Raw genomic sequence first — 23,583 nt, 5'->3', positions numbered from 1 at the left:
GGCAGCAGATGGTCGTAGTTAATTACACCCAGGCAAACACACAACTTTTAATAATAAATTTACTTTTTTTTTTTTTGCACATCTGAAACATCTCAAATCAAAGGACAAGATTTTCAGAGAGTGGAATGTCAAAATTTTATTCGTCCAACTTTTTTTTTCCTGAAAAGTTCTATCAAATATGAACAGTTGGCATATTCAGTGCATTTACCACCTTTTTCTGTTACAGCTTTCCCAATTGAGAAAAAAAAAAGTACAATTTCAGAATGGACTGCCTTTAACTTCCACGGCAAGTGCTCCACCAAGAAGATACCTCAACCAAAGTAAAGCAACTTCATTCATACGCTGACCAACTTCACAACATTTACAGGCCATGAGTGATTTCAGAGTAGAAATTAAAAAAAATAAACAAGACAAACAGAATACATCAAACAAAACACCCAATCACTGCATTTCTGTCATGACTCCTTTGGCCACCAGACAATTATTAGGATTGTCCCAATAACCAAAAGAGACTGTGTATTCTTTTTCTTTCTTTTTTTTGAGGACTGCAGTCAAAGTCCCTGCATGATGATGCAAAACCTTAAACTCCATCTCTTCACACTGCATGAGAAAGTCACTGATCTTATGAACTTATAAAGCACATTTGTTTTTAATCTGACTTCTCCTTTTCTTTCATGTGCAGGAAGACGATGCTGAAGACAAAGAGTCCCGCCATCATAGAGAAGACACTGGCGTAGTATGGGAAGGCGGAGGGAATGAAGCGCTCGTACTGAGTGTGCTGCAGGGGGCGCACCGACACCTGCGGTACAGAAAACGTGTTTAGTTTTTTTTGGACATGATGAGCAATAGAACTTTGGTCAAGCAAAAACGTTGACTGAACATCTTACACTAATGAAAATAACAGATGGCATTGCTGATTTATCAACTTCAATTGTCATGCAAAATATAAAAAAAAGGCTATCATGTCATTTTAAAGTCTAAAAGAAAATACAACATAGACATGTGCCTCAACAAAAAACTAACAAAGACATTATTAGACAGTGAAACTGGTCAAGCTCACCTGTGTGGCAGAGTAAAGATGTGTGTATCCCAGTCGGTTGTAGTCCACCTTGAACTGGAAGACTCCGTAAACATCAGGCAGCTTGAACTGGACGCTGTATCTGCCTCCTACAGGAAGAACACGTAATTTACTCAAAGTTTTCAGTTAGAAGAACACATTAACATGACAGTACCATGACTGCAATTCATGGTCAAGGCCACGTCAGCTTACCGTTCTTCTTGAGGTAGGTCCTAACGAAGGGATCGATCCTCACAAACTCCAGCTGAATGTCGTCTCCATCAAAAGGAACCCAGCGGCCCTCAGACAGCATCTCGATGACGACACTGTACTCCTGCGGTTAGGAATGTACGTGTGCGTGAGCCTCGGTGAACAGCCGACAACTCATGCAGAGACAAACATATATGTGCTCACAACTCACCACAAGGTCGGTGACGGTGTAAGCTGCAGGGGGGGAGGACTCTCCAACGCGGTGATGCGTCACATCTCCCACCCTCAGGACTCCGGCCTCCTTGAACACCCAGCGGGACAGAGCTTCAGCCAGCTCCATGTTGCCCGTCTTCTCATGCCTGACAAGAGTCAACACAGCAGTGTTTATTTGACAGAAACAAGAAAAAGCATGACAACATTCACAAGATAAAAACAAGATCTTCTGATTTCGCAGGAGGTTGTGGTGAACGCTGATATTTACCACTGGGATCCAGGTGTGGCCTTCTGCACAGCAGAGTTAAAGAAGGCGTCGCTGAAGAAGTCCAGGGAGCCGCTGAAAACCACTCTGGCATTGTTTCTGGCCTGGAGGCCGGCAATCAGCAGGGTGTTCTTGCCAACAGCATGCGGGTACTGGCGAGATGGTGAGTTTCCCAGTGATTAGTTCAGAATGACAGACACTAGATCAGGACACAGCTGGGAGTGGAAATCAGCAGAGACCCCAGCAATACACAATAACCAGTGGTTCAGTCATGAGATATTGCTGAGGTATTCTTTGCATTGCAACATATACTGAATCAACACAATATCACCAGCTACTATTCAGCTGAACTAATTATAACATAGTTAGATCAAAAAATGCCTGGTTGATCATACCTGGTTGATCGGTCTGTCCGGGAAGTAGGAGTAAGAGGTAGACGAGCCAGTCAGGATATCCAGGACCAGAGGGTTAGATGGGTCTGCCACCATGCTGAAATGAAGGAGGACCTCAAATCAGCAAAGTTAAAATCTTCAAACTCAACATCAAAATCTGTACATTTAAGTTAGGATTTTGCAAAGAGAATTTACACATAAAAGTGGTAATCACATTTTTTTTAATTGCAAACATTTGGGGTTTTGACAGCAATAGCAAATAAATTGAGATTATAAACAATTTAAAAGTGTTTTCATGTGAACATCATTTTTTCAATCTGTTGTGCTTACCCAACACCCTTGAACAAGACAGGCTTGTCGGTGGCTGCGCCCACGATGGTGGGGGCCTTCAGCAGGTTTTCAGGGTCTGCAACAATCAGGCTGTGCTGGAGACACAAAGGAGGACTTGTTAACAACAATGTGGCGCGACATCTCTCACAGCCTGGCTGATCACACTTTGTTCTACCGTCTGAGTGGATACAAGTTTGTTTACCTCTCCGGGGTCAGACACGTCGTAGTTGTGATGATCGATGACTGCCGTTTTCTCCTCATCGACCTCAATGCCGCACTCACTGCCAAGCTCCCTCAGAGGGTCACCTGTGCAACAGGGAAACCGTGTTGATGCAAGACGACGACGACGACGCGAGATCCCTTAGTGTGTGTCAGAAAAACCAGCAGGTAAAGACCGACTGACCAATGTCAGAACTGGCAGCAACCAGGACATTTCCTCCACCATCGATGAAGGAAGTAATTGTCTCCACGTTGATGTTTCCTCCAAAGTCTACACGTGAGCAAACAAAAACATTTGGAAATTTGTTTTTAAAAACAGTTGTTAAAAAAATCTCCCCAATAATTTGTATAAAAGACGGAGTGAATGAAATGTACCCTCAACTGAAGGCGCGAAGATGATTAAGTGGTCATACAGGAACTGGCCATATTTGATGAGGGAGAGTGAAGGGTCATCAGCTGTCTTAAATGCCAGGTCAAAGCCACGATCTGAAAAGGAAGACACATGTATGTATGTATGTATGTATGTATGTTTGTATGTATATAAAAAGAACACTGTCAAACATTGATACTGGGGAACTGAAGGCATAAAGCACTCCAAAATTCTTACATACCACCACAAGTATGAGCTATTATGGCTATTAAACTGTGACAGTATTGAGCATTATTCTTTATAAATAGGTGAAGAAGCACCGATTTGTTAAATGTTGCAAATTGGCAACCACCCAATCTTGTATTAAATGGTGAAATATACAGTCTACCGAAAAGAAACATTGGCCAATTAAGGATGACTAAATTATGCAAACATCAAGTTAAGTCTACCATTGTTTAGTGTAATATACTTGTCCATCCTAAAATCGAATGATGTTCGGTTGCTGTAAAGTAGCAAGCTAGCGCATGCTAGCATTTTTAGCTACTCTGCATTTAGCCACTAAACACTAAAAGCACTACAGCGTTCTGTTCTCACAGTAAAAGGCACATGTGCAGCGCATTTTTCTACGTGCATTGAAAAAGAGTTAAAATAGATGAAACGGTGAGAAACTGGTAGTCACCTGCCAGGCTGCGGAAGAAGATAGAATGGGTATCTCTGATGTTGAGGTTGTCCAGCAGAACCAACGTTTTCCCGTCAGCCGCCACACAGTTCCACATGGCCGCAAACAACAGGAAAGAAAGGACATTGTTGGTCATAATTCTTCTATTCCTTATGGCCTTTATTTCGCTCTTTTTCTTGTCCCATGAGACAGATCCGGGCCGGTTCGTCTGCACGTCTACTACCAGCGACGCCATTTTGCCACCGAAGTCGACGTCAGCGTTAGCAGGCGACAAAACGTTGACCCCGAGATTCAACCAATGACGGTGGAGAACATGTCACGTAGGGTATGGATGAACCAATAGCTTCACAGCTTTATTATAAGACTGACAGACTCACGGAAGTGTTGAGGCTTTTGGCTGTTGAGCGATGGGCGTAAAATAAATAAATAGTTAGATAGATAGATAGATAGATAGATAGATAGATAGATAGATAGATAGATAGATAAGGACTCGTACAAAACGCCAAACTTTATTTATTTGGTTTATTTATTTAAATACTTACGTTCATTTGTTACACAATAATGCCTATTTATCTGAATGTAGTTACTATTACGTCGTCAAATAATTATAATTTCTACTAACAGTATACTTGCAGATTGGAGAAAAATCGGGACAACACTTAAGGTAACAAATGAAAAAAGTTTGGGAATTCTCTACTACACAGCTAGCAAACAGCTTCCTTGCATGGTGAGCTCAAGTACTGCAATTAAAAGTAAATGGCAATGCATTTGGGGAAGAGCATTAAAAGTTTTAAAATGTTGGAGTAAAAGTCGAAAATAATTTATATAAAAAACGAGAATGTAAAAATACATTCTTTTTTAAAATTCTCTCTCGGTCTTTGATAGCGTCACTGCTCTAGGAGCAGGAATTTTACTGTTCAATGTTGAATCAGTCAAGCTTCATCTCTAAAAATGTTCAAGGAAATCAGCACTTCAAGATAGCAACATATCATTTTAAAATAAAACAAAAGGTTTTATTTCTAGAGTGTATCAGGCTACATACATAAAGTAGACAGATTCATTCATATGGTTGCATGAGCAGCACTACACAACTGATATGAAAAAACAAAAAACAAAACACTAACAGCAAAAAGAATGGTCACACTGTGGGATGCAAATTTAATGATTTGCCAACATCAGGGACTTTAAATTTCAATTTAAACTGCCAAAAACAATAATATACAGAATATCTACAAGTTTAAGTTAAAAATGACTGTGGACACACCAGCAAAGCCAAATGAATGTAACAAGAAAACAAATAATATTGAAAATTGTGAGTGATTTCTTTAATTGCCGCACATTTAGAACTAAGATTTTTTTTTTTAGAGGACAAATGTCAAAAAAATATGCTACTGATACAGTACATGCAGGGCAATGAAAGCATCTGGTGGATCAACAGTGCATGAGCTTTCCCCTCTGGTAAAAGGATAAAGTAAGAATTACCGGCATTCCTCGACTAAATCTTTTTTTTTTAAACATCATTTATTCATTTAGGTACATTTTTGCATCATGTGCTTGTAATTAAAATACTTTGACTTGTAATAATAAAAAAAAAATACACTGCTTTAGGAAAATGTACACATCCCAGTGAAATGTAAAAAAATAACACAGATCTTTCTTCAAGTTTCTTCGTTAAGACAGAAAAGTGACAGTACCAGGAACGATGCACACAGCTGCATTTCAGTCTAAAATACCAAATTATACAACTTGTTGGAGTTAATGACCATACATGTTCATATAAAATATGTGTTACTTGTCACGACTAATCAGTAAATGCTGTAACTAACTTTATCCTGTTTGTTTCCTTTTTCTGCAAAAAATCTTCACGTATACAAGGAAAATCTATTATTCTCTTTAAGGATCTTCTGAAGCTCCGTTCTCACACTGCACACTGTCATTGACGCCGTCTTCATTCTTTATCTCTACGTGGCTTTCAACCTCTCTGTCCTCCCTCCCCTCCTCATCAACTGCTCCCTCTGCCCTTTTCTCTTCCTCCTGTGTCTCCCCGGCAATCCCTTCATCAGCTTCCGGCCCACCCTCAGTGTGTAGAACGTGCTCCCCGTCCTGGATCACCTGCTCAGCAGTGGGTTGCCAGGTTGCGGCAGCGTCCCCGTCGGCTGCCGTGTACTGGTAAAAGTCGGAGTCTGCCTGGAACATGACCAAGGCCTGAGCTGTGTGAATGCGGACGTGCTGAGCGAGTGAGCTGGCGTCCAAGAATTTATCGCCACACGAGTCACAAGCGTACAAGATCTGCGTGTTGGGATCTGGAGACAGAAAGGGGGATTTAGTTATCGCATTCCCCACAGCGTTTCCTTTTGTCTCATAAATTATTTCATTACTTTTAAATTAACTCAAAACAAAATCTTATATCACTCACTCTAAGGGATAACATAATGTGAGCCAGAGGAGAAAAGAGCACAACTTAAACTTAAAAGTGCAATTTGTCCTCATTTAGTAACTTTCTTGCAGCCTTACCTGCTTCTTGTACTTTCTCGACAGCTTTTGTGATTTCAGCTTTCAAAGCCTCCGTTTCATCTGATGGCACCGAACCAGCCACAGGCAGTACTGTGAGGAGACACGGAGTATAAAAAAAACATTCAATGAGATTTTTTTTTTTTTTTTAGTATCTGATTGGCATGTGTTAAAGCTCAGTCCAGAACATTGACACTTAAAATATGTTGCCTGACCTGTCAGCTGGGCGACCACACTGGTCGCCAGTGTGACGATGTCGTCCGAGGAGACGGTGACGATGCTGATCTCTTCAGATGTGGACACCTCGGGACAAACCTCGCCGTCGTCTTCAGTGCTGCTCCCTGCGACCACTAGCCGCTTCATGCCAGCCTTGCCGTGGTGGACGGTCTTGACGTGGGAGCGCAGGTTGTCGACCCGGTTGAACCCACGGCCACATTTGTCACACAGGAAGGGTTTCTCCCCTGCACAGGACAGAGAGGGAGACGGAGACAGAGAGGGATGCACAATACAGACCAGTGCCAATTTTTTGGATTTCTGCCACGTTGCTCAACTCCGGTCAGATCTTACCGGTGTGAATGATAATGTGCTTGGACAGGTCTCCCACGTTAACAAAGGCCTTGTTGCACATGTGACATTTGTGCGGCCGGACGTTGTCGTGATGACGAATGTGATTGGCCAGTTGACTGGACTGAACAAACCTGCACAGATTAATCACGTGGTTTCAAAAGGTTTTCAAAAGAGTACAATTCAGATGGACGCAAATTTCATGACACTCCCGGCACGGACCTTTTGCCGCAGCGATCGCACACGTAGGGTTTCTCCCCAGTGTGCTGGCGGACGTGAGCGATCAGGGAGCTGGCCTGAGTGAAGGCTTTGCCACAGATATCACACACACAGGGCTTCTCACCTGCAAAAAACAGGAACAGTCACAGTACCTTAATATTCACAGAACAACGAATACACTGCTTTTGAAGTGTCAGGATGAGAGACGTGTCTTGGGACCACCTGTGTGAATGCGCTCGTGCCGCTGCAGAGCTCCAGGGTCACTGAAAGCTCTCTGGCAGTGGACACAGATGTACGGTTTCTCCCCACTGTGGACCCGCAGGTGTCTCTTGAGATTTCCTTTAAAATAAAATTTAAAAAAGTCGGGGAATGTTTCTCAATCTCTAATAGAAACATTTACTCAGTTTCTTAGTTTTTGCACTGGAGTTAATAGTGTTGATCTCAAAGGGGGAAAAAAACAAAAACATGTTAGTTATGAAACACATTTTTACCTGACGTGGTAAACTGTTTGCCGCATTCTTTGCATTTCAGAGGTCCATCTGTGATGTGGATCTTTAAGTGAGCTTTGAGATTTCCAACCTGAAGACAACACCAACTGAGTTCACACATCTGAAATAAAACCTGTCACAGCCAAAAGTCTTTCTTGCAAACGAGGACGTGGTGGTGTTAACAAGAAAGGGGAATGCGGTTTGACCTGGTTGAAGCGCTTGTCGCAGTGTGGACACTTGTTGCCCTTCTCTGCGTCGTGCGTCTCCAGGTGTCGCATCTTGGCCGTGGGGTCAGAGAAGGCCTTGTTGCAGTAGGTGCACTGGTACGGCTTCTCGCCGCTGTGCACCAGCTGGTGGCGCTTCAGGTTGCCGGAGGTGGTGAAGAGCTTGCTGCACACCCTGCAGGTGTAGCGCGCCTCGCCCGTGTGCCGCTTGCGATGGAGGTTGAGCAGGCTGATCTGCCGGTAACTCTTCCCGCAGGTCAAGCAGCTGTACGGCTTCAAGGGGCTGTCCAGGCAACAAGATCTGTCAGTACTGAGAATGGGAGACCTACCTGGTGCAGGTTAAACCAAAATGACTTACCTGTGTGTTTTCTCGTGGGCCTTGCAGGCCGCTGGGTCGGAAAAGGCCTTGTTGCAGTCCCGACAGCTGAATGGCTTCTCTCCAGTGTGAATGCGCATGTGTCTCTTGAAATTACCAGTGTGTGTAAATTTCTTCCCACATTCCTACAGGGAGGAGGAAGCAGTTAAAGCTACATTTGTACACAGCACGATCAACATTCATATCAGATTGCTGGAATAATATTTATAATCCAGAAAACAATTTAAGGACCCAATATTGTTTGTCACTTTACAGTGACCATGAACAATGCCAATTAACTCCTCCAAAATAAATAAAACCCATCATTTACTAATTGAGTTTGCCCCCCCGCCCCCCCTTTCAAAACAGAGTGTTTTGAACACCCACATGCACAGTTCTGGAAATCAGCCCGGCAAGGTGTTGGTTTTGCCCTCAAGAATCAGAATACTGCATGCGCATGAAGATGCCTATGGGGAAGTGGCGAGAACCTGCATTTTATCATTTGGCCAGCAGTGGCCGCCAAACCTTGGGCAAATTCAACCTGAATATGTCACGACGGCAATCATCACAGAGCCAAACTGTTGGCGTTAAAATTGGTGTTCGCAAACCAAAGGCCCTATGTCGCCACACATTCTATGATAACAACCCAACTTTAACTTTAGCTTCTTTGTGCTGACAAGTCGGCGTTACTCACCTCACACTTGTGTGTCACAGAGCTGTATGGTTTCGACTCAGACCGGGTGCTCATGGACGCCATCTGTCTGCCATCTTCGCTGTCTAACTCGCCACTGTCTGCTTCATCACTGTCGGGCTCCAAGCTGCTGGTCTTCTCCTCAGGTTCTTTGGCAGCTTCTTCCTGCTCTGCCTTCAAAACCTTTGCCGCTGATGGACCTTCATCTTCTGAGTTATTGTCTGCAAAAAACAAGAAGCCTTAAATATAGTCTGGAGTTTTAAGCAGTGGAGAAAGAGAGGTTAACAGATGCTGTGGGTCACATATGTACAACTGAAGGAGAGTTTTAATGGGGATCTCAAAAGGCAGCCAATGTTTCCCAGGGGAGACTTAAAAAAATACACACCGACATGAAGCTTGAACAGAAAAGAGGAGCGCCGCACAGCAAACTCACCAGGTGGGAAATGTCTTCGCGCAGGTTTTCTGATTCTTCTCCCCCGTGAGCTTGTGTGAGACGTGCCAAAATATTTCACCTGCGACTCTGCAAACGAATACAAAATCAGAAATGCAAATGATGCTAACCTGTATTGTAACGCATCATGTTGGACACAAACAATAATGTGATAAACATGTAATTACTGGGAGCGTAATCCGTGTCAGCAGGGTCGTCCTGGAATTCAAGTGAGTCTTGAACGGCAACTTCTCCTTGCTTATCAGCAGAATTCTTCTTTTGTGTAGAGGCTGGGCTTGTTTTGGGGGATAGCTCCTGGTCTGGGGGTGTTTCGATGGGGTCAGGCTGAGAAACAGTCTTTTCAGTGTCTGCACCAACATCTTCCACTAACTTTAATGCAGGCCTTTGATCTTCTGATGGGTCTTCAGTGGGGTTCTCCTCTGCTTGAGGTACTACTTCTGTAAGGGAACTTCCCTGTTCCTCTCTCTGTTCTCCTTCAGCTGGTTTGTCTGTTGGTTTGATTAAAGAAATGTGTTTCAATATGATGTGTGGTAAATAACAAGAGGATATTAAATGACAGATTTATTTTTTTTTGAATAAGTCCAAAAACCTCAGCATTTGATTGAAATGTGGGGGTCATTTTAAAGAGAAGTTCTGTGAAGAATGAACTCACCGACAGCAAAATCCAAGGCAAGGAGCGACATTGACGGCGTGGCTACTGATTGGTAAGCAGAGCAGGCATTCACAATTTCCTGCATCTGCAGGAAGTTGGCAACAGTCAAGACATCTTCCAGATTCTGCGGACTCAGATTCAGCTTTGCTGTGTATATGAACTCCAGAACTTGACCCAAGCCTGCAACCACAAACGGACAGAACAGCAAAGTTTGAACAATAAGTGCACATTTACTGGATGATAAATTATAAAAATAGAAGAAAGCAAAATCTACCTGCTGCGTTGCTGATGTCCAGATGCACCACATCCTTCTGGTCAAGGAAGAGGGTGCGGAAATAGGCGCTGCAGGCGGCCAACACGGCTTTGTGTGCCTTGAAGTCGATCCCATCTACCACGAAGGTGCAGTCACACAGCAAACCCTCCTTACGCTGGCGGTTGAGCTGCTCCAGAACTTTCCCGCTGTGCCACGGGAACTCCATCGTACAATGGGAGTCAGGATGGTGAGTTCAGTGATGGCTCCTGAAGAAAGCGCAAGGGATGCAATCGCATTTGTTCAGCTATCTAGACAGATAGACAGCTTGACAACTAAACCAGTTTGCTATTAAACAGCTATGGTGTCAATTTCCTTCTTTGAAAAATCTTCAGTGTGCAATCTCTTAATGTCGACCTGTGAGTGAGTAAGTTTTGGTAAACTATTGTAACTGTAACATAGGGGTACCAGATGTGACATGATTGTAAGTAAAATAAAATAAAATAAAAAGTCTTGCAGATGTATTAAATACATCAGGTAGACGGATAAAATTATAAAATATATATGTTATAAAAGATGAGTTGGTGCACTGTGAAACAATATGTTAATCTCCCTAACTGAAAGAGTGTGTTTGTATGACTGCTGATGTAATCGCTCGTGACATTAGATACAGGGCCTCCTTTCATTGCCAACAGTATTTATTACGTCCAAGACGTTTGAAAAAAAAAAAAAAAAAAAAAAAAATAGTTGAGTGGAGCCGAGCATGAACTCAAGACTAAATTAGACAGAACGGACTACTCACATTTCATCACATAAATAATTCACTGGTGGTTATATAAGAGCCAGAAAAACAACACGTTTTAAAACACGGTGCGGCGACGGATGAGCCTTTTCTCGAAGTTTTTGAGATCTCTTGGTTTGACAGTGCAACCCATCGACTACAATTCCTCCATCCTTGCAGCTTTGTTATCAGGGATTAATTTAGCGTGCCTTGAACTGCGAAAGAAACAAGATGGCGGTCCGTCGAGGCAGTCGTGTTTCTGCCGCCTTGTTGTTTTCGGAGCTGGCTCGTTCTTTTTGTTTAAAGCACAGAAGCGCCATTTTCAACAGAAGCTAGCAGTCGAGTTACCTCTTAGTACAGTTTCTCCGCACCCGGGTCAGACTGCGCGACTGGCTGCTGTTACGAAGAGTGTCCCTCGGACGTGGATAAACAAATCCAATCGAGTGTTTCGGTGATCGATCTTGCGCCGCGAGCCCCAGCCGCCACCATCTTCCTCTCTCTGATCGATTGATATGGACCAGGCGGATGTGCGACTGGAACATGCGCAGTGAAGGAGTGTGCGCAGATGTAGAACTGACAATGACCGCTTGGTGGCAGCAATTGTAACCGAAAAATAGTCACTGCTGTAAACATACAATTTTAGAGTATGTAAAAAGTCCACATTTGAGGCTCAGCCCAAACGAAAGAAATGGGCGTCTACATAGATAATTTTGAATACATTTCTTTAATTAAAAGTCACAGACATGGACAGATGATTCATATGAAATGATTGTTTTATTCACACAAACAATACGTAATAAATTAGTAACAGAGCAGCCATACATTTTTTCGAGGTAGGTTTGCATTAACAGGAATGGTCTAAAATAGCAACATGATTTCTGTGTGGAAGCTCCGGACGAGCTTGGCTGGGAGGGTGTCACCACATCTCGACTGTCAGCATCCCCTTAATGCTTGGTAATCACAGAAGTGGGTTGCACAACCTCGTATTGCTGGCACTAGTGTGTGACCAGGTACATCACGGAACCATTCTGGGCCATCTGTGGGACAGAATAATGATAATTTAAAAAAACGTTCTGTAGTCATGGGGTGGGCCAACACTGCTTAATATACCCAGACTTTGTGGATAGCGACTGCTGCCTACCTTCACTGTGCAGACTTTGAGCTATTCGTTAGATCTGGTGACAACAATGTCTTCCGAGGAGAAGTCTTGCTCATCTGTGGACTGGTCAGCAGTTGCCTTGATATTTCCAGCTACACCTAAAAGCAAAACCAAGATGAGACGATGGTCCACAACAGGAGGAAATTTACCTTCTATAAGCCTTCTTTAATAAAAATAATAATTTGAAAAGAAAGTTATTAGTAATATCACCTTTTATTCAAATAATATCTATTATTAATATATACATATTTTTATATTTTAAATAGTTTAGCATGTGAAAATATGTCATTTATAGATAAATGACATTTATTACATTTCAGTCTGTAAAGTGTATGCTACTGACAACATTATAATCACATTTTCATACTGCCAGAAACCTTCTCTTTCTGATTTTTATATGGGATGGTTGGTTTCTTATGCCAGTCTAGCTTAGAGGTAGAAGTCATAATCAAAATGAAGTAAAATGTACTTTCGTTTATATACCTCACAGGGACAACATAAATCCATCTTTATCTGATACATTTTAAAGATAGTACTGACATAGTACACATGACTTTGAGTGGAGATATTGTTGTTGTTTTTTTGCGAAACAGAGAAAAAGCTGAGAAAAATACAAGTAAATTTCCTCCATTCATCTCAAATACTGTCTGACCAACAAAGCAGCAAGACCACAATCAAACAGTCCAACAAGGATTTTAGAGAAGTATTCATTTGGTGGTGATAACTACACCACTACACTCATGACGTGTGAAAATGGGCACAGAGCGACCAACCTGTTGTCTTGCTGGTGTTCATACGTGCCATATTGTTCTGGTGCAGGAAGATGGCGCGGAAATAGGCGCTGCAGGCGGCCAACACAGCTTTGTGGGCATTCATGTCTATCCCCTCCACAATGAAAGAGGAGTCACACAGCTCCTCCTCCTCCTCCTCCTGATGGGGCTGCTCCTGCTCCACATCTTTCTCAGAGTGAAACTCCATGGTATTGCCCGAGTGATGATGGGGATGTTCAGTGATGGCTGCTGTGGGAAAACACAAGCGGTACAACAATGATTTTTATGTGGCTGATTTGCTATATTTGACAACTAAATTAGTTTGCTTTTAAACTGAAAGTGTTTCAGTGTTGTCCCATGCCGAAGTAAAAAGTTGGGGGGTGGGGAAATTTAACTATGGAAGATTGAACACACAAAAATTATTTAATTTAGGAAAGCTGGGGAAGATGGATACAATCCCTTGAATTTAAGAAGCAAACAAAGTACAGTTAACCATGAACACAAGGCTAAATTACCTAAAGTGGCATCACATGTAACCGGAAAAAAAACACACTGGTAATGTTTATATGAGAAAACCACAGAACACCAGATGACTATTATAGAGAAGTTTTGAGAACCCTTGGTTCGACACTGCGACCATCGACTACAATTCCTCCATCTTTACAGCAGTGATATCAGGGATTGATTGAGCGCGCCTCGAAAATGCAAAACAAACTGAATGGTGGCCGCGACGAGTGGGTCCTGCACAGCTGTTGTTTTGTTGGTTTCACACTTAGCTCGTACTCTTTTTTGAAACGCAACGCCATGTAAAATGTTCGGAAGACAAAGCAACGGAGGCCAGTATGAGGATGGTTGGAATGTTTACGGAAGAGGAAGAGGGACAATATTAGCAGAAATTTGCTGAGAATGGAACTACCAGGCATGAAATAATGAGGAAGACCAGAGAGGATATTCTTAGATGTAGCGAAAGAGGGCATTAAGGTCGCCGGCCCATCACGCAATTATTAGATATTCACAGGACAACGCCACGGAGGCCACTTTGGGATGGCTTGGTTGTGTACGGAAAAGGAAGAGGAGAACCAGCACGAAGATGCTGAGGCTGAACCTACTAGGCAGGACTTGTAAAGGAAGACCGAAGAGGACATTTATAGATGTAGTGAAAGAGGACATGAAGTTAGATGGTGTGTGAGAAGTGGATTACACACGATAGAAAGAGGCGAAGATGAAGAGAAAAGTCGAAAAGAACACAAAAAGTTAACTTTTCGAGAACAAAAAAAGCCCATTGAATTGCCTCGTCTTACCGTTTCTCTGCAACAGCGTCGAACTTCTGGCGGCTGTTACGAAGTGTTTATCTCAGTTGTGAATGAACAAAGTTAGAAGTTGAGTTCTTCGGGCGAACGATCTTGTGCTGTGACCCGACTCACCACGGACTGTTCCTTTTATCTCGGATCGATCGATACCAACCAGACGGCTGCGCGACCGGAGCATGCGCAGTGGTGCTGTTTGCGCAGATGCAATTCTCACAATGACCATCTGGTGGCGCTAAAGACCCGAGCTACACTTTGTGTTTATCAATTAATTAACGACTACATACACAAGGCCAAGCGTCATTTCTGTACTTTTTTCCCCCCAAAAAACAAATAATCAGAAAAACGAAATCCTAATGATGTCATCGTGAATAAAAAAAAACATCCTGGAAATGCATTGTATCCCTAACAAATTCAAGATTCTATTCAGAGCAAGCATATTTATGCTGGCACCCATAGATTCCTATCAATACTATTGTCCTCAATGTTGCCCTTTGCTAGGTAGAGGCAGAGCAAAATCAGAGGCTTGGCTGTTGCAAATGGCAGCCACACTACATAGACTCCCAAATTAATCTTTTTGGATGGTGCTTTTTGCATTCCTTTCTCTGGGAAACAGGATGGAGCCCTGACAAATGTCTCCATGGATAAGAGACTGAATAGAATCACATCTGTTGCCCTGCTCTGATGCTGAACATGAAAAGAATGCATCAGCCCACATTGATTTTGATGCTGTTCTTTATGTTGTACTGCTAACATGCTTCACCAATTTTTAGTTGAAAAAAATTACGAAACCAACATTTTTAAGTCAGCCATATAAACGTACACTGTATTCTTAAAACAACGCTGCATATACTCCAACAAACTTGTTTTAAGAATCATTTTACTGATACATTGACTTGTTATGAGAAATATGGCAATCTCTGCTGTTAACACAGCCAGCCTTGCAGACCTGGTAGAATATTTTATAGGTCTGCCTGTAGGCATGGGATAGAGGGTCCTGGGCAGGCACCCAAAGTTGAGGAGTCCAAAACTAGGCCAGCCGGGGGTGCTGCTTCAGTGGCAGGGGTATCACTCTCGTTCTCATTTTTTTTTTAAGCCAATGATTTTTGAAAGATATCTTAAAATTATGTCAAGCAAATGGGATTTGTAAACTTGTGCTGTGTTTTTCCAAACTGAAGGATTGGGCCTCTGATGAGCATGCAGTACCTCGATTGAAAGCAACACACGTTGACAGAAAGTCAAAGAAGGATTATTTATTCACACAAATAATAATACATAATAAATTAGTAACAGAGCAACCGCCAGTTTTGTAAAGGTTCAGTTGTGGATTTGTGCTACATTAAAGGAGTAAAATAGTGAAAGGGAGAGTTAATTTCCATGCGTGTAACACTGAAACAATGATGAGTTACAGTCATGGAGTGCAGAAATGGGTTGTTGTCATTGTTGCAAACTCTCAGAGAGCTTAACGTAAAGACAGAAAGTTGGAAAAACAGCATCAAAAACACAGAAAAGTGAGCATCTTGCGACGAGAACGTTGGGCCCCTCCCTATATCTTGATCTCTGTGCGGAAGGTCTGTACGAGCTCGTGTTTGCCAGGTTGTCGCCGCGCCTTGACCGTCAGCGTCCCCTCAGCGCCCAGTGATGACGTCACAGAAGTGGGGTCGACGTCTTCGGGTAGCTGGCACTTGTGCGTGAACGTGTTCATGACGGAACCATCCTGGGCCAACTGTTGGTCAGTGAAACTGATGTGAAAATGATGCTAACGCTGCTTAGCGTCTGGAAGACTCCAGATACTAGTGGCAGCAGCATTTTTGAGGACACAGATGACTTTGCTTACCTTTTCCGCATGGACTTCGATCTGGTTGTTGGACGTGGTGACGATGACGTCTTCCGGAGAGAAGTCTTGCACGTCAACTGTGAACTGGTATGAGTCACCGAGGGCCTTGATATTTCCAGCCCCACCTAAAAGCACAACCAAAATGCGAGTAAATAGCTCACTGCAGGAGGAAATCTCTTATAGGCCTCTTTTCTTCTATGGTGACTTATTTTCTCCTCGCTAAATAACTCTACTGAACTCAAAAGGAGCTACAAATCCAGAGGACACGGCAGGCGGCAGTAAAACATGTTTTTCATTTCCCTCACAAAAGGAGACTTTATACATAGTGTACAAAAAATAATAAAATAATGTAGAGTTTCATTCAGAACTCCAGAACGAAAAATGAAAGAAAATACTGTAAGTAAAAATATTTTCTTCACAGTTAAAGAGAAAAATTGCTGCAAAATATAAGGGTCTATTTTTCTGTCTGTTTCGAACATTGTTGGACCAACATTGAAGGAAGACCAGGGTCAGTGCTGGTTCAACATTTTCATGGTAGATTGTCCATTGTCCATCCTGACAGACAGTGACACAGCACATGAGTCGCCCCAGAACTGATTTTATTACTATAATAATGCAATTTATCAACGTAGAAATGCGAGGCAAGCTCTCACTGTTGTCTATGTAACCTTCATAGACCACGCTGATAGAACATATGAACAATATATTGAGAAGAGATAGAATTCAGGGATAGAATAAAAAAATGAAGAAAAAAAATCCCATGAGGTTATGCAGTGAAGGACGATGAGCTCAGAGAAGAAGTACGTTTCAACTCATGACCTCATATGCATACCGACAGGCTGAGCGTGTGTTTAACGTCTGCCAACATACATGGAGCGAGATCATGGTGTTGGCCTCTCAAAACGATAAATCACCTGACCAGTAATACCAGCTCTCTGGAAAACTTTCATCGTTGCCATTTCATTGATGGACTGCCAGGTTGAAGTAACGACAAAATGCAGCTGCCATAGTGTTTACAAGGTCCAAGCAGCTGTACATATAGAGTGGAGTTTTTAAGAAGTCAAATGAAAGTAAAATGGAAATTCTCTACAATGCAGCTGAAAAAGTGACCGTTTAGCCCACAGCTTTTCATTTCTGATTCTTGCACAATGTTCGCTGGGCCCTGATTTTAATATTCAGCTGTGTGACGCTGCTCAATCTCTATCTGTGTGTGTGTGTGTGTGTGTGTGTGCGATTGTGTACACTAGTCACCGAGCAACCGCCTGCTCATTCCATATGCAGGCGTCATTTCAGATAGCCGGTGTGTGAAGTCACACTGCTGGCAGCCTCTGCAGCACTCTGTGTGTACGTGCATGTGTGTGTGTGTGTGTGCTCTCACTCCCCCATGGGATGCCGGGAATGGCTTCCAAAACAATTCTGCCGGTCGCTGAGACCGCATGGACTTAACAGAGTCCATTTAAAGGACGCATGTCACATATTCACAGGCGTGTGTGTGTGTGTGTGTGTGTGCGTGTGTGTGTTTGTGCCAGTAGCGAGGTGACAGTACAGTCTGGTTCCACACATGGACTCCATGATATTAAGGTCTCCAGTGAATATTTATTAATGTTGATTTTAAACATGGAAATAACTATAAAAATCAATTACTTACTAAAGTGAAAGACACTTTTATGTATGCATACAGTGTTCAAACGTGTTATTTTGTGTTTTATTTATTTTCTTTTTTATAAGATTAAATATAATTTTACATTGATAATATTTTTATTTTTCTATTTTGGATGAACATGCTGCTATTTCTACAGAAAATCACCTCACTGATTTTTCAACATTAGAGTCAACTGTGTCCTCTCGCTGTCAGCCTTCAAAGTTAAACAAACCTGAGGCGCCTCCCAACTTACTGGAAAAGCCCAAGGCGTCGCTCCCGGGCCGCATGAAGGAGCCAAAGTCCTCAGCGAACAGTCCCCGGCTCTTCTCCATGTGCGGGTTGGTGGAGGACGAGGAGGTGGACGAGGAGGTGGACGATGATGAGGTCTGGTGGAAACTGCGCTCCGATCGATAGGCAGAGGAGTTGGTCACACTCATGGATGTGTGAGAGCGCTGGGCGAGGCGGTGGAGGAGCAGGAGAGCAGAGAGGGAGGCGGAGGGACGAGTTCCTCTTGGACTTGGACAAAAAAAACACACACACAAGCTGCACACAACAGTCCTGCACTGGTCCCTCGATCTGTTTTACGGATGCACTTGTTTCCCCCTTTATATAGACACATGCGCACTGTTTGGTCCCCTGTGCGCCTGGGAGGTGTGCGGGAATGAGGCAGCTCATTGGGAAAGAGTGACAGCGTTCTATTTTTATCGAGCGACGCACAGAGTGATGGAGAGGAGGGCCGGCGCTCGGAAAAAGTTCTGGATTCTCGAGGCCCGGAGGTCAAGAGCAGGGGGAGAGAGAGAGAGCTTTGATCGGAAGAGGTAGACGGAGGTGAGAGGAAGGAAGAGGAGGAGGCAACAGTTGTCAATTTTCAAATATTACGCTGAAAATAGCATCACTGTCTGGGCTCGCTGCTCTTCCTGCTTCTCCTTCTGTTGTCCTGACATCAGAGCCTCTCTACGTTTTTTTTCATACTCATAGGGAAATCCCTTTCATCACTTTTTAAAAGACCCAGACTCAAAGAGAGCGGCTCTTTTTCGTCACATAACCACCAGGACTTCAAAAGGCACAAGGACAAAAGGGGGAAAAAAAAAATCTGTGCAGCTATTAATAAATCAATACATCACATATCATACATTCTGATCCTCATTTTATTTTTATCACAGACTCCAGTGAAGAAATTTTACCCAATTAATTAATTAAAAATAATTATGCAGCTCTCCAGAAAACAGAATATTTAGCCCTCTGTTTGTAACAATCCACTGAAAAAAAATTCAATGGGCAGTTTAGCTTCCTGCTAAAACTGATGCAAATGTTAGATTTGGGACAAAAACAGGGTGCTCTGAAAGGGGAGAGCCAACACCTGAATGAGGTCTTACTAACCAGGTGAAAGGCATAATTGCCCCTTATGACATCATAAAGGGTTGATTAGTGCATTGCGGCACTCTTACTACTTGAAAAGTGGAGCTGGCACTACCAATATGAAATAACAAAAGCAAAATTTTGGTAATTCAGGAGTATTTAATAAAACATTGGTGAATTGAATTGAATTGAATTGAATTGAATTGAATTGAATTGAATTGAATTGAATTGAAAGTGAAAGTGAATTGTTTGGAACGATGGGCCTTTCATGAATGCAATCTGTAACACAACAGCGCATTTAACCTTCAAATGTGCAAGACGCCGAGCAGACGGTTTGACAACAAAATGCCACCGTTCTGCTGCTCACCAGCTCCCTCATATCTCACGGGATAAGTTGAGAGCAGGACAAAGGTGGAAAGAATGCGCTGGAAAACAAAGCCGTCAGCAGGAGCCGGGGACTTAGTAGTGACATTGCTTCGCTGCTATTAATATCTGCATGCAGGCTCCACCAGCGTGGCCAGACTGACGCTCACCCCTCCCCTCTCCAATCACCGCTACTGCACAGCCAATCCATTAAAATCCATTTATGGCCCCTCTGACATTACATATTGGATTTGGTTCGATTGGCCATAATCACGACGGGGATCTACAGGCAAATAACATTTTCCTTCACTGGCCTCCTGAGGGTTGAAATCGAAGGCCAAATGAGCAACTTTGGTTCAGAAGCCGCATTTGAAAAGTTTCCCCGCAGTCCCGCCGGGGCCGCCCATTACCCATTATTATGCGCTTTAAGTCTTATCACTGTCGCCTGGCCACCACCTCACCGTCCCACCCTGCTCTGTCTAAATCGGGCCCTGCAATACACACGCAGTAACAACAGGCTTCTGGCTCGCCCAGGCCTCAAAGTGCACCACACAATGGAGGCGGGTCTCACAAAGACAGTAAGGGGCGTTTCCACAATGCACGAGACGTCAGAGGTGTTTTCCATTTTAAAAGCACACAAGACCAACAATCAGCTCCTGCATGTATTGCGAGTATCTGTCTGGGAATGAGCCCATCGAAAATGCATGAGAAGGGCGGAGGAACGGTTCAGCAGGGGTGAACTGAATGGTGATTGGATGATGAGCCTTGTGTCCTGAGTCAGTTAGTCAGACAAGAGGTGCAAAAAGAGGCCCATTAGAAAAGAAAAGTTGGATAAATGTTTTTCTCTATCAGAATCATAAGCTGACCGATTAAATGTTCTTGACTGCCAGTTCACCCAATTGCAATTTTCTTGCACTACAATGTGCTGCAGTATTCTACTAAACTCTTACCGCAGCAAGTCAACCAGTCAGAAGTAAAGAGGAAATATATTTTACACTAATAAAAGCCTTGAGTGCTGTTCTGGGTTCTTCAATTGAAAAAAAAAAAAAAAAATCTTGTTCTGCTAAAATTGTTCTTCTTTCTTCTTTTGTGGTTTTGAAGGGCAGAGGGAAGCAGCCACTTCCTTCTTTTTGTCGCAACCAACCACACGCTACACATTTTTCTGATCCAAACTCAGCAAGATGGATGTGTGGTTGTGGATTTGAAATCTGAGCTGCTTTGCAAGGTTTTTTTTTTTGTTTTCCCAAAGACTGAAAAAAATAAACAAGTCTCTCTAATATAAGTATTATATATATATATATATATATATATATATATATATATATATATATATATATATATATATCATTATGGGCTGTTTCTCTGAGTTGACAGGCCTGATCTCCTCTACTTCATCATAACCAGCGAGACAAAAACAAAAACACACCCCAAAATGCAGTGTAAACACGCAACAGTCTTGTGTAGCTTCACAACATCACAACTGGTGAGTGTGTCACGCCCGTGAACAGAGCTCAATCTGGCCGGTGCCTCTGGAGAAATTACAGAGTGGGAGTCGAAGGGTGAGATGGGAACCTGCAGGAGGGTAGAAACCGGGGATGAGCATCGATGGGTGGCTTTGACAGAGGCGCAAAAAGATAAGAAGAGGATTGGGGTGACCGAGGAGAGATAAAGACTGGAATGAATAAACAGAGAGGAAAAAGACTCTGGGCTGCAGAAAACACAGCGGGGCGCCATCAGTGGTGAAAGCGCATCAAAATACCCGCCGGACTGAAAGTCAGCGAAGCACCGTGATAATTGAAAAGGCACAACATTAAAACACAACTAATTTGCTGTGACGATAATATATTTTTGATTGGCTGGGATGTTCTGTTGGGGTGATTGTTTGCTGCGTTTGTTTTTACACTCGGTGCAAAACTATTTTTCTGATAAGAGGAGCTGCACATTAAAAAAAAAAAAAGCTTAACCCCATCTAAAACCGGCTTTGACTTCAAAAAGAACAGACACCCTGTGTGCCGCTGTAGCACATGGCTAGTCGTGCGAGAAGCTCGAGGGTGGAGCCACGGCAGAAACAGTGAGTGGCTTTCAAAGGTCCCGCCTTGTGCTTGTTGTCAGATCTTTAGTTTTTATCCTAGACCCCCGTGGAGCAGCCTTGAAGGACTATACATACACATTTAAATATAAATTTACATATATATGTATATGTTTTTATATAAATATATACATATATGCTTGTTGTCTTTACTTTTCATCCTAGACTCCCGGGGAGCAGCCTTGAAGCTTGAAGGACTATACGAACACATTTAAATATAAATGTACATACATATGTATATATATATATATATATATATATATATATATATATACATATATATATACATGTATATATATATATATATATATATATATATATATATATATATATATATATATATATATATATATATATATATATGTATATATATATATATACATATATATACACATATATGTATACACACGGTGTCACAAAAAATCATTTTAAAAGCATTATTTTGAAAACTACTGTTTTTTCTTGCTGGAGGCTGCAAGCAGAGAGCCCAATGTGCCATTTCCCCTTCGTGCCATCGTCATAGATCGATGCATTTTCTGAACAGTGGCGCCAACCAAAGAAGTGAAGAATGGACTTTTCTCATTTCTGTGTCGTTCTGTGTCGACTTAAATACAAAAAAAACAACATGTTGCAGTTGCAAAATACATGAGCGATTTAATGCTGATGGTGACTTCAGGGAGACTAGTTGGGGAACCGAGTGAGGAGAAATAAAAGTGCGGTTATCTCCCCAGCGACTCTGAGTCACCTCTAAATGTTTGTGTGCATTTCTATCTGCCCACAATCTCTCTCTCTCACGCTCTCTCTCTCTCTCTCGCGCGCTTTTGCACGCACACACATGCACATAGAGATACGCGCACGCGCATACTCACAAGCATTCCTCCCGGTAGTGTTGCTGTGTGAGCCGCAGCTGTTACATAACGGTCCAGACACCGGGGTCGGCCTCTCGGTGGCAGCCTGGCTGACTGCTGGAAGGTCATCCCACCGCTGCTGTTAAAACACAGATAAAGTTTGTGAGGAAGATGTTATCGCGCGTTCGTTCAGGAGCTGCGATCCTTCAGAGGCTTCCGTGAAATCCTCAACAATTACAAACAATTAAAAATAAATTCAAAAGAAGAGAAACTGCTTGGAACGAAACGAAATACATATTTTTCCTCTTTGTAGTAATACAGCACAGTAATATTAGTAGTATTCAGTCAAACACAAATTAAAATTAGTGTGAATGGAAATGTGGAAATGATAAAACATTACCAGTTTGTTCACATTATGCTGCATGTTCATGAATGAAAATACATATATAGTCGCAGCAGAGTGAATAGTTTGCCAGCAGAGTTGGGGACACATGATAAACGTTGTAAAAAGTTTCCAATTTTGACTTTCCAGACAGTTTTGAGCTTGAGTGGGTCATGGAATGCTGATAGGCTGCTGCTGCAGTCCAAAGGCATGGAAATATTAGGTTTTTGTGCAGGCTTCAAATCTATTTCACAGTGACCCCAAAGAAAAACATTAACTTGTGACCTCATGTCTCAAATGTATTTTCTTTCTATGTCTATATTCAGTTAAGAGATGATGGAAAGATATTACGTCATGTGATACATTTCTCTTCCCCTATCATTTGCCAGAGCGGGAGCTTCTCCGGCAGAGATCACAATCGCTACTGGGAATAAAATAACCGTCTATGTGGTTTAACAGTCGCAGTTGTGAGCTGTTCCCATGGCAACAAGTTTCTGTGAGGTGAAATGACGAGGATTTCTGTGTGTGCGTGTAAGAGAGAGGGAGAGCGAGAGTGACTGAGTATGATTGACAGATGCAACGTGCAGATTTCCATTCTCAAGAATAAAACACGTGATTATTAAAAAGCCTGAGGGGAGGCAACGGAGCAAACATTAAACACTAACTTCACGCAACACTGAGTGTGCGCATGTGTGCGTGTGTGTGTGTGTTCCTCGACCTTGGGCTTGATGAAGGACCTTGACCAGCCAACTGATTACTCGAATAGTAATGGAGCATATACAACTTTAAACTAGCCTTTTCTCAAAGTTGAAATATAATATAGATGCAAATCATTCCTTGCAATTCTTCCCTTTTGAAATAAAGCCAATTACAGATTAAGACATTAACACTGTTAGTATTCAGAAG

General features: G+C 42.5%; 4 protein-coding genes across 6 annotated transcripts; all 4 read right to left on the bottom strand.

The window, feature by feature from the left end:
* Positions 1-118: 118 nt before the first annotated feature.
* Positions 119-3,997, bottom strand: ddost (dolichyl-diphosphooligosaccharide--protein glycosyltransferase subunit (non-catalytic)). Its single transcript, XM_076026489.1, has 11 exons — positions 3,736-3,997; positions 3,062-3,172; positions 2,871-2,957; positions 2,670-2,773; positions 2,468-2,562; positions 2,141-2,234; positions 1,749-1,897; positions 1,479-1,626; positions 1,271-1,391; positions 1,061-1,167; positions 119-799 (listed from the first exon to the last, which is right to left on the bottom strand). Exons 1-11 carry the CDS (start codon positions 3,968-3,970, stop codon positions 650-652), a joined length of 1,401 nt encoding a protein of 466 aa, XP_075882604.1. The 5' UTR covers positions 3,971-3,997; the 3' UTR covers positions 119-649.
* A 726-nt stretch (positions 3,998-4,723) lies between these two features.
* Positions 4,724-11,405, bottom strand: LOC142888307 (zinc finger and BTB domain-containing protein 17-like). Of its 2 annotated transcripts, none has more exons than XM_076026487.1 (15): positions 11,270-11,405; positions 10,165-10,409; positions 9,891-10,070; positions 9,406-9,726; positions 9,173-9,307; positions 8,791-9,008; positions 8,100-8,242; positions 7,724-8,024; positions 7,521-7,608; positions 7,252-7,368; positions 7,033-7,153; positions 6,814-6,944; positions 6,462-6,707; positions 6,250-6,339; positions 4,724-6,038 (listed from the first exon to the last, which is right to left on the bottom strand). In XM_076026487.1, the coding sequence occupies exons 2-15, from the start codon at positions 10,367-10,369 to the stop codon at positions 5,629-5,631; spliced, it is 2,706 nt and encodes a 901-aa protein (XP_075882602.1). In that variant the 5' UTR covers positions 10,370-10,409; positions 11,270-11,405; the 3' UTR covers positions 4,724-5,628. The 2 variants fall into 2 exon arrangements, with proteins under 2 accessions (XP_075882602.1, XP_075882603.1); XM_076026488.1 differs by having other exon boundaries at positions 9,221-9,307.
* Positions 11,406-11,676: 271 nt separating this feature from the next.
* Positions 11,677-14,310, bottom strand: LOC142888310 (kelch-like protein 2). Of its 2 annotated transcripts, none has more exons than XM_076026491.1 (4): positions 14,152-14,310; positions 12,854-13,099; positions 12,063-12,178; positions 11,677-11,958 (listed from the first exon to the last, which is right to left on the bottom strand). In XM_076026491.1, the coding sequence occupies exons 2-3, from the start codon at positions 13,056-13,058 to the stop codon at positions 12,084-12,086; spliced, it is 300 nt and encodes a 99-aa protein (XP_075882606.1). In that variant the 5' UTR covers positions 13,059-13,099; positions 14,152-14,310; the 3' UTR covers positions 11,677-11,958; positions 12,063-12,083. The 2 variants fall into 2 exon arrangements, with proteins under 2 accessions (XP_075882606.1, XP_075882607.1); XM_076026492.1 differs by having other exon boundaries at positions 12,854-13,096; positions 14,152-14,304.
* Positions 14,311-15,391: 1,081 nt separating this feature from the next.
* Positions 15,392-18,193, bottom strand: hspb7 (heat shock protein family, member 7 (cardiovascular)). The gene is made up of 3 exons (XM_076026490.1): positions 17,890-18,193; positions 15,995-16,119; positions 15,392-15,883 (listed from the first exon to the last, which is right to left on the bottom strand). The coding sequence occupies exons 1-3, from the start codon at positions 18,071-18,073 to the stop codon at positions 15,704-15,706; spliced, it is 489 nt and encodes a 162-aa protein (XP_075882605.1). The 5' UTR covers positions 18,074-18,193; the 3' UTR covers positions 15,392-15,703.
* Positions 18,194-23,583: the final 5,390 nt, after the last annotated feature.

Source organism: Nelusetta ayraudi, unplaced genomic scaffold, assembly GCF_046127955.1.
Source record: "Nelusetta ayraudi isolate G7.1 ecotype Tasmania unplaced genomic scaffold, CSIRO-AGI_Nayr_v1 ptg000019l, whole genome shotgun sequence".
Lineage (NCBI taxonomy): Eukaryota > Metazoa > Chordata > Actinopteri > Tetraodontiformes > Monacanthidae > Nelusetta > Nelusetta ayraudi.
The sequence above is the reverse complement of the archived record's forward strand: the minus strand, read 5'-3'. Positions and strand labels throughout refer to the sequence as shown.